This window comes from Puma concolor, chromosome A3 (genome assembly GCF_028749965.1).
Source record: "Puma concolor isolate L17-30 chromosome A3, mPumCon1.1.hap2, whole genome shotgun sequence".
In the NCBI taxonomy this organism is placed as follows: Eukaryota; Metazoa; Chordata; class Mammalia; order Carnivora; family Felidae; genus Puma; species Puma concolor.
In genome coordinates, this window is record NC_141669.1 from 92,699,136 (window position 1) to 92,710,014 (window position 10,879).

At 44.3% G+C, this 10,879-nt stretch overlaps 1 protein-coding gene across 1 annotated transcript; it reads left to right on the forward strand.

Moving 5' to 3' along the window:
* Window positions 1-1,720: 1,720 nt before the first annotated feature.
* On the forward strand, window positions 1,721-5,482 carry LOC112869456 (cystatin-C-like). The gene is made up of 3 exons (XM_025932595.2): window positions 1,721-1,942; window positions 4,391-4,504; window positions 5,366-5,482. Exons 1-3 carry the CDS (start codon window positions 1,721-1,723, stop codon window positions 5,447-5,449), a joined length of 420 nt encoding a protein of 139 aa, XP_025788380.1. The 3' UTR covers window positions 5,450-5,482.
* Window positions 5,483-10,879: the final 5,397 nt, after the last annotated feature.

Genomic DNA, 10,879 nt, shown 5'->3' on the forward strand with positions numbered 1-10,879 from the left:
GCAGAGCTGGTATTAAAGTAACCAGACTGGACAAGACTCTGAGGGAAGGAACACACCTAGAAAAGAGGTACGAGGCCTGATCCTGGGTGAACCCCTTAGGAGAGGCCTGGACGAGGTTCTTGGGGATGAGGCCAGACTGGAATTTCTTCATATCTAGACCAGGAGAGATAAACAATTCTCCCCGTGTCTTGGAATTAAGGAGAGAATCAAGATCATACTGCCCTTTCAAATCCACCTGAAGAGGGGCGCCTGGGTGGCGCAGTCGGTTAAGCGGCCGACTTCAGCCAGGTCACGATCTCGCGGTCCGGGAGTTCAAGCCCCGCGTCGGGCTCTGGGCTGATGGCTCAGAGCCTGGAGCCTGTTTCCGATTCTGTGTCTCCCTCTCTCTCTGCCCCTCCCCCGTTCATGCTCTGTCTCTCTCTGTCCCAAAAATAAAATAAATAAACGTTGAAAAAAAAATTAAAAAAAAAAAAAAAAAAAAACAACAACAAAAAAAAAACAAAACAAATCCACCTGAAGAGAACCCTGGAGAGACAGGCCAGGCAGAATCTGGAGCCTTGGACTCTTATCTTCCTGCAATCTGGGTCAGTTTGTCATGTTGAAGTACCTGTTTATGTCTTTCTCCTCATCAGACCCAGGACTTCTGGAGGGCAGGAACTGAGATTTTACCTTCTTCCTAAAGTCAGTATCTGACATTAAGTGTTTTGTGAGTATCTATTAAATCAGTGAATGATGAATAGCACAGCTCAGGAACTGATACCATTTTTCATGGAGGATAACTAAGTGCAAAGTGGGTCTGCCATGGTGTGATTCAGGTACAAGACTGTAGTATATAAGAAGAAGCGACTATCAGGGGACACCACCCAGGGTCTCAGGCCCAGCATCACATCACTGAGGACACCTGCACTTATAGATATTTGCAAACAAAATGAAGCACAAAATGCTGCTGTGAACCAAGAACATTCTCTTCACTGTTTGAACCTGATTGAGTCAGGGACATCTTTTTTTTTTTTTAACTTTTTATCTAAATTCAATTTGGTTAACATACAGTATAATATCAGTTTCAGGTGTACAATATGATTCAACATTTCCATACATCACCCAGTGTACATCACAAGTGCATTCCTTAATCCCCATCACCTATTTACCTCATCCCCCCACCACCTCCCCTCTGGTAACTGTCAGTTTGTTCTCCATAGTTGAGTCCATTTATTGGTTTGGAGTAAGGCATTTCTTTCTTTTTTTACCACCTGTATCCAAATATCTTTGTAGCCTGAAGGAGTAATGTCAATTCTAGGAAGAAAATAATCCAACATATCCCCAAAGAAATGTATTTCCTACAATAATGTGTATCACAGGATTACTTATTACAAAAACAAACAATGACAACAACAAACCTCCACTGAAACAAAAGGAAGAACACACAAATACACACAAAATGGTAACAGCCTAAAAGTCTAGCAGTAGAGAACAAAATAATAATAAAAAATACAATTTAATAACAGGTTGGCTAGGGAATAAAAAAATAGGAGAGGACAGACAACAGGTCCTGACAGGGACAGATTGAAGGTGAAGTGGAAGGGAGTGGAAGAGGAGGAGCCTGGGAAGGGTGGGCAGCTCCAGGGTGGGGATGGGGGAATAAAAGCAGGGTGACCAGAGAGGTGGTGATCACTGGCTCTAGATCTCTCCCTTCTGAGCTTCCTCCGCCTCTCAGCACACAATGGCCCAGCGCCTGCACAGTCCCCTGCTCCTGCTGGCTGCTCTGGCCCTGGCCCTGGCTGTGAACTCCCAGAGAAACTCCAAAGTCGGAGCCCCATGGGATGCAGATGTCAATGACAAGGATGTGCAGGAGGCACTAAAATTTGCCCTCAGCGAGTACAACAAGGCAAGCAACGATGAGAACCACAGCCGTGTACTGCAGGTGAAGAGTGCCCAGAAGCAGGTGAGTCCCCTCCACCACCCAAGTGCCCCTGGTAGAGCTGTGGGGACTGGGCCCTGAGCGGAGGGGTGTGGCCTCATGGCATGGCCATCGTGTCCCCTGTCTGTCCCTGTGTCTGGCTGGAGGGGTTGCTCTCTGACACCCTAGCAGGAGTACTGGGACAGAGGACACTCCAGTGCCTCTCAGCAGGCTGTGTCCAGTCTTTCGTGTTCACCACAGCCCTTCCCCTACAAGGACAACAGAGTGCGTGGGACCCAGGCTGCAGACCAGGTCACAGCAATGGCCTTCTTTGGCGATTTCAAGTGCCAACCTGGCCAGAGAACAGAAGTGTGAGGGTCAGGACCCCTGTCCAGTCCCCCTTACATCTGTGCCCCAGCCTCACAGGACACGGACTTCAGTGTGAGCTGTCAATTAAATGATCACAAGCAGAGGAAAATCAGGCCCCACACTTGGCTGCCCTCCTGACTCTGCCACTGAATGACTTTTTAAGCACTTTTTCCTTTAACTTTTTATTGGAGCACAGTTTAAGACTTGCAGAGCAATTGCAACAATAGTTCATAAAATCCCTTTATATTCCTACCTAGATTATCCAATGTTGTATGTGGGATATATGCATTTGTTTTTCTGAACATTTTGAATTAACACCTCAGTGTACATTTCCTAGAAGCAAGGGCATTTTCTCACATGACCACAACACAGTTTTGGAAATCAGAATCAACACTGATACAATCCTCCAATCCACAGACCTCATCCATATGTCACTGATTGTCACACTGATATCCCTTATACCCAGGATTGCCAGGTCACGTGCAGCAGCCTCTGTCCTGCAGCTTCCTTTACTCTGGAGCAGCCCCTCCATCTATGATCTTGACATTTTTGAAGGGTCTGGCCCATTGTTTTTCCTACTGGGGCTCAGTTTGGATTGGTCTGATGTTTCCCTGAGATGAGATTCAGGTCATGAAGAAGTGGTTTGTCCTCCCTGCCTCCCCTCACCAGGTTCCTCTAAACTAACCTACGTTCTATGTCCTCATTGTGCAATGGAGTTTAGGGCCCACACCAATCATCCTCCATTAGGCAGGGCCCTTTGTTCCCTGAGCACCCATGTTGTCAGCAAAGACAGATAGGGCGATGAGCTAGCCTGTGGTACCCAATGTATCCCTGAGCAGAGGAGCTGGCGTAAAAATCCAAACCTGTCCTCAGATCCTGGAGGAAAGGCCCAAAGTGTTGATTCCTTTGACAGGTCGCATCCATGGCAGCAGCCTCTTGGATATGACATCTCATTCCCCACCCAAATATTGCCTCATCATCACCAACATCCAGAGGTAGAGGTGTCATGACTGGGGTAGAAAGAACCACAACTACCTTACCTCTTCTAGCCTGTCCTGGAGATCTGGTTAGATAAAGAGCGTAGTCATCAGAGTCCATAAGGGGGTGGGAGGGAGTCTCAGGAAGGGCCACTGGGCTTTGCAGACTCTAAGGAGGGTGAGGATTTGGGCCAGCTGACCTGGGGCCTATTTGAGAGTAGAATAGAACCTCACAGCAATGAAAGCCAGCATTTAGGGCTCATCCTCCTTCTCTTGAAACTTCAGAAGGTGGGCCCAGAATAGACCATTTCTTCTCCTGCAGCATTTGGCTGGCACTGTGTCCTTTGGATGGGGCATGTGCTCCCTGTTCACTGGTTCCCTGCCAGTCTGCTCCTCTTAAGTGTGACCTCTCCTGCAACCTCAAATGTAAAAGACAGGCAGGTGTGTGACACACTTTAGAAATATCCCCATCATAAATAAAAGTTAAAACATACAACGGCAGGGCCAGCCTTTTATTAGCTTAAAATGTATGTATGTATGTGTGTATGTGTATGTGTGAGAGAGAGAGAAACACAGAGAGAGAGACAGAGGCATAGAGACAAAGGGAGAGAGGCGTCTCATTTCCTAGTGTGAACTGAGGGAATAAATAAACTGAGCTGCATTGAGGAAATGTAAATATCTATGGGGTTGACCCATGTAACTGGAATTTAGCTTACATGTATCCATTACATGACCGTCTTCCTGAACCTGATCCAGAATCTGTTGCAGCACAAGAGCTCTTACTGTGGGCTTAGTCCCTGCCCTGGCTCCTGGCGAGGGAGAGGTTTATTAACCCAAGCCCTGCTGGCTCCCCAGACTGAGACTCCCTCTCCAAACCCAGTTAACAGAATTTTGGTCCCTGGCTTCCACCTTCCATCTTACTGCTTCTTGCCCTCTGTCAGCCTGAGACCTTGTGGAACTTCTCTGTGAATCAGTTACAAAGTTGCTTGTTTATAGCCACTGGGCCAGCCCTCAGGAGGTGGCTGTGAGTTTCTGGGGTACCTGTTTTGGCAGCATAAATGCTGGTGTGAGGGCCCGATAGCAGGAGGGTAACTTGTATGTAAAATTATCAGATGTTGTGAGAAAACCCTGCTCTCCCCATGTACAGGTTGTGGCTGGAATAAACTATTTTCTGGATGTGGAGATAGGCCGAACCAAATGCACCAAGTCCGAGCCCAACAAAGAGAGCTGTCCCTTCTATGAACAGCCAGACTTGCTGAGGGTATGTGCCTGATGGGGGCCAGGGGCAGCCAAGCAGGGAGGAGGGGTGGGAGTGAGCCTGTGTCTGTGGGGTGCACGTGTGAGTGCTCGGGCTAGGGGTGTGCAGGTGTCAGTGGGTGGGTAGGGGAAGGGTGCACGTGTTTGCATGCTACTAATTCGAATTTATATGGGGAACTTTGCCTGGAAAAGTGGAGCTTCATGTGCTTTGGGGGCAGTTGCTGGTGGGACAGAGGAAGCAGCTGTGGGGTGTTTGCTGGGGAGAAAGAGGCCTTTAATCTCTGCCTCAGCTGCCTGAAAAGACTGGAAATTCAAGGCCTGTGAGGGGCAGAAACCCTCTGATGCTGCCCTAGGCCTGGCTGGTTCTTGGGGATCTTGTCTTTGCATGAAATTTGCACTTCTTTTGTCTGCCAGCCCCCGCACCCTACTTCCTTCGCACGCGTGCCTGTGTGTGAGTGTGTGTGTGTGTGTGTGTGTTTTAGTCTTGGTCACAGTCCCTGGATCCCTCCCTCTGCACCTGTCCTAGTGTGGCCCACTGGAAGTCAGGGAATTTGGGGGCAGTGCCCTGGCTATCAGGGGCTCTGGGGCCTTCCACAGGCTTCTCCTAAAAGGGCTGTGGGGGTACATTGACCAAGTAGCAACCTGTGGGTGGGGGTGGGGGCAGGATCCAACCTCCTGGATTTGAAGCCATGGGCATGGTGACCAGGAGGTAATGCAGAGCCCTGCATAGTGTTATGGGGTTTTGTAGGGTGGGAGCTGAATGTCCAACCTCCACCATTCTCCATCTGCTCTTCTGACTTCACCAGGCTGGGCATTTTCCTTTTGGACTGTAACAATAACTGTCCATTTCTTTTCCTTTTCACAGAAAAAGCTCTGCTCCTTCCAGATATACACTGTCCCCTGGCTGAGCGAGAAATCCCTGGTGAAGTCCCACTGCCACGATGCATAGAGGACCCTGTGACAGGCCCCTTCACACTATCATCCTCCTTGTAGAGCTGCTAAGCTTTTGACCCTGCCCAGGTGAAAGTCCCCTTAGTGTGCCAGCACCAGGAGACAAATAAAGGGTTCTGGGGCATTTTTGGACAGCTTAGTGACTCTACCTCCTTTCTTTTCATTGCTTTCCAAATGCACCAGATATAGTGCAAGTGTTCTGCTCTATCTTAATCAATAAACACTAACATCAGCTAATTTTGGCTTATTCATTATCTTAGATATATACACAGAAGAATGGTTTGAGTAATTCCTTTAAAAAGAGCTCCTGGTCCCAATGGCTCTAGAAGGCAGAGGAAGAGCTGAAAGCTGACAGGGCCATGGTGGGATTGTGAGGGGAGCATGCTATCATTTCTTAGGATGATTGAATCAGAGACAGGCTGGGAAACCAGCCCTTCAGCTATGGTAATCACACAGGGAAAAGGAGGGGACATAAGCTGCTCATTCTGGAGACTTGACTGCTGTGTTTGAAAAGAATTCAGAACAGGAATGGGCAGAAGGAAGAGTTCAGATAGAACCCATAGCCTAGGGCCACCCTGAACAGGGCTCTGCCAGGAAATAAAGTTCAACCATGTGTGCTGAGCCTATCACACTCCTGTTGTGATTTTCACTGGTAAAATACCCTAGAGACAAAATAAATATTGATTTATGCCTACCTTTTTGTTCAGGCACCTACAGAAGACAAAGACTAAAAGTTTAAGTATGTATATGTAACTGATTGTGGAAATACCAATTAGAATCAAGATCAGTCAAGGTCAGAATCAGCTCGGTTACATTAGAAAGAGTAAAACCAACTCCACATCACTGTCTCAAGACTGTGTCTTTAGAGCTGCCTCTGGGATCAAGAAAAGCAAGAGGAACACATATCCAAGGACAGGTGTAGGTGTGCTGAGTCTTCTGAGTGCTCAAGTTCAGGTCATGGATCAATTGGTGGTCCTGTCTTTTTTATGACATTCTCCAACACTCCACCCCTCATGACCCTCTCTTACAATCTCATAGTCCTTTCTTCTGCAGTGGACACAGATGTTAGCAAGGGGTTTCATTAGCCTAGAGATGATTCTTTTGGTGGATCTCTGGCTGCATTAGAGGCAGATGCCATAGCAAAAATAGAGGCACATGCAAGGCAAAACACATTTAAGACAATAATTTCCAAAATCAATGAATTTTTTTTCGACCAAGAGCACCAGGACCCAAATAATTTATTTATTAGGTCCCTTGAAATTGGGATTGGATCTCTCAGGCCATTAACTTGTATCTTCATGTGATTTAATAAAGATGATACATTAGCAGATTCATCAGTTATGAATATACAACATCCTGTTTGCATGATGACATAGGTTCCATCCTTGGAGGCAGTAATAATATCCAAGGCCATCCTACTTTGGAGGATAACATTTGTCATTAGAGTCCTTTCAGTGTTCAGTAAGGACAGACATTGCTGGCTACCATTCAGAGTTTGCTGAGTATATATCCTAAGGACTTCTATATGTGCAAGAACATCTTCCTGGCTATGGAGGCAACAAAGACAGCAGACAAATGATCATACCAGTGAAATGCAGAATGTGTCCATGTAACCTTGAGGATAGGGAAATGGTAGCCACTGTTACCAAGGGACAGATGCTACCCTATACCCATGTAATGCCCAAGTGCAGTGGCTCAACCACCCAGGTGGAAACCATGTCACACAGCTTTTGAGTGCTACTGAGTAAATACCTGAACTTATAGTCAATCAATTCCAAACTAGTCACTATCCCTTAGTTATGACAGAATGACCACATGGTTCCAATGAACTATGTACTAGCCCTAGTTTGTTCTTCTGCAACGTACTGCTTTAGGACATTCTAATCCTTTCCCTCAGGGAGTGATACCCACCATGGCAACACTGATGAGCTTGAGAAGGTCACCTGCTCACGTGCCCAACAGTGAGATGGATTTCTTCAGCAGGCATAGAAGTGAGTCCACCTCACCACCTTAGTGTCTCTCACCACTTAATCTCAGAAGTCCATGCCATCACGTCTTCCCTCCCAACTCTAGGACAATGTGGGAGGAAACTGCTCAGGGATATAAATACTAAGAAGTATATATTAAATGGGGACCATGATATCCATACCGTAGCCTGACCTCTGTGACATGTTGGTTGATACACATCATTAAGGCATGTAAAATAACTCATGCCTTTCTAGTACTCTCATAAGACTGACACTATCCCATCAGCTTACATCTACCTATTTGTCCTTTAAAACAGACCCAGGTGAGAATGAGACCCCTCATGTATAGTTTCTCTCAACCTGTGAACAGAAGAGGTGAGTTTTGTGTTCACACACCTGCATCATACCATGGGGTAACAACCATCAACACCTCCATTCAAAATGAGTGAAATGGATACTAGCCCTTTGTCTGATATGTCATTTGCAAATATCTTTTCCCATTCAGTCAGTTGCCTTTTAGTTTTGTTAATTGTTTCCTTTGCAGTGCAGAAGTTTTATCTTCATGAGGTCCCAATAGTTCATTTTTGCTTTTAATTCCCTTGCCTTTGGAGATGTGTCAAGTAAGAAATTGCTTCGGCTGAGGTCAGAAAGGTTTTTTCCTGCTTTCTTCTCTAGGGTTTTGATGGTTTCCTGTATCACATTCAGGCCCTTTATCAATTTTGAGTTTATTTTTGTGAATGGTGTAAGAAAGTGGTCTAGTTTCATTCTTCTGCATGTTGCTGTCCAGTTCTCCCAGAACCATTTGTTAAAGAGACTGTCTTTATTTTCCATTGGATATTCTTTCCTGCTTTGTCAAAGATTAGTTGGTCATATTTTTGTGGGTCCAATTATGGAGTCTCTATTCTATTCCATTGGTCTATGTGTCTGTTTTTGTGCCAATACCATGCTGTCTTGTTGCACACCTGAAAAACAAATAATCCAGTGAAGAAATGGGCAGAAAACATGAATACACACTTCTCTAAAGGAGACATCCAGATGGCCAACAGGCACATGAAAAGATGCTCAACATCACTCATTATCAGGGAAATACAAACCAAAACCACACTCAGATACCACCTCATGCCAGAGTGGCTAAAATGAACAAATCAGGAGACTATAGATGCTAGAGAGGATGTGGAGAAATAGGAACCCTCTTGCACTGTTGGTGGGAATGCAAACTGGTGCAACCACTCAAAAACAGTGTGGAGGTTCCTCAAAAAATTAAAAATAGATTTACCCTATGACCCAGCAATAGCACTGCTAGGAATTTACCCAAGGGATACAGGAGTACTGATGCATAGGGGCACTTGTACCCCAATGTTTATAGCAGCACTTTCAACAATAGCCAAATTATGGAAAGAGCCTAAATGTCCATCAACTGATGAATGGATAAAGAAGCTGTGGTTTATATATATAATGGAATACTACTTGACAATGAGAAAGAATGAAATCTGGCCTTTTGTAGCAACGTGGATGGAACTGGAGAGTGTTATGCTAAGTGAAATAAGTCATACAGAGAAAGACAGATACCATATGTTTTCACTCTTATGCGGATCCTGAGAAACTTAACAGAAGACCATGAGGGAGGGGGAGGGAAAAAAAAGTTAGAGAGGGAGGGAGCCAAAGCATAAGAGACTCTTAAAAACTGAGAATACACTGAGGGTTGATGGGGGGGTGGGAGGAAGGGGAGGGTGGGTGATGGGCATTGAGGAGGACACCTTTTGGGATGAGCACTGGGTGTTGTATGGAAACCAATTTGACAATAAATTTCATATTTAAAAAATAAAATATAAAATAAATGGTAAAATTTATAACATCAAACATACGGTCTATTAAAAAAAATGAGTGAAATGGGAGGGACACAGAAACCACTGGGTAATAGATCTGAAATCTAGCTGAAATAATACTGGAAGCTCATTTCTTAGTACTCAATTCTACTCCTGCCCAGATGTCATTCTACATGGCTGCTGACTCTGCCTTTTGGATCCTTGGTCCAAACTCTGAGTCCTTTGTCCTTTTTCCCTCAAAAGTAGCATCAATTTGCAGTTGAGTGTTTTTCTCAGCTTACTTCATACTGGTGGAATTTGTGCGGACAAACAGACTACTGTGTATGGTACAGTCTCCATCTCATTCAGTCCCTGCAGACAGTGCTTCACCTGAAAGAATTCTCTTAAATTTTATGACTCTTATTGGGGTTCTTTTCAAATGTTAGACAAAAGTGACACCAAAAATATGTTAAAAAGAAGCCATTCTCTAATTTAGGCTGCTGCTGACAGACAATATCCTCAACTTTTTAGAGATGTTTTGGTTGATTAAGAATGTCTGTGAGATGCCCACACCACTAAACATGTACTGGGCCTTTTGTGTGACTGAGTAATACCATGAGGAAACAGCTATAGTCTTCCTGAGGTTTTAATAATTTCACAGTTATCTCCTTAGTCTCATACTTGATCATGCTTTCCTGATAGTGTCCTGGGTTTGATCTCTGCTTGGAAGACATTGCTTCATTTTTAGAATCATTTCCCATATTTGGATGCTGCAAATCTTCGAAACCAGGAAACACCTAATATTTTCATTTGTTTATTTCATTTTTTAATCCTGAACATTATGTCTTTCATCATGCATGTAATAAACAGCAAGAAAATTTCAGATGACACCTTTAACTCTCTGGCTGGAAATATCTTCGGCTAAATCATCAGTTCATTAGATATGTCTTTGACTTTCCACATCAGTGAAGGCTTTATTTTTGGTCAACTTTCTGCCTCTGCAGGATAAGAATTTCCTCCCTTTAGTTTCCAATATATTTTCTTATTTTATTTTTTGCTTTCCCTGGGAGCTCCTCAAAGTCTAAAACTCTAGTACCAGTAAGGCAGGTTAGCCTTCCACCATTGGTCTCTGCAAATTCTGAAAGTGTACTCTTATTCCCAATTCCAGATACATCCCCACAGTTTAGATTGTCTGTTATAGAAGTATCCCACTTTTGCATAATCAAAATCTGGATATGTCATCTATTCCTGTGTACACATAAAAATAGACCAAAACATAGCAGTTCCAAACAACAAATCATTTCATAGTGTCAGGAATCCAGAAATGGTTTAGGAGGGTGGTCTTAGCAAAGGCTTTCTCATGACGCTGTAATCAAGTATATTTTAGTAGCATACACATGGCATTTCACAATTGCATATGGTTTAGTCAGCATTACATATCACGGATTTGGAATATTAGGTTTGCTAGTAGCTGATGGAGTTCATTAGTAAGCCAGATCTGAAATATGTTTGAATATTTCAGTAAACGTATTTGTAGAGCGGGGAACAAAGAATGCTTCTCAGAAGAGACTCAATGAATGTCTTCATTTTTCCCAATAGAAAACCAAATTGATCTGCTTAAGGAAAAACATAACAATAAATTATGTGACTATAATT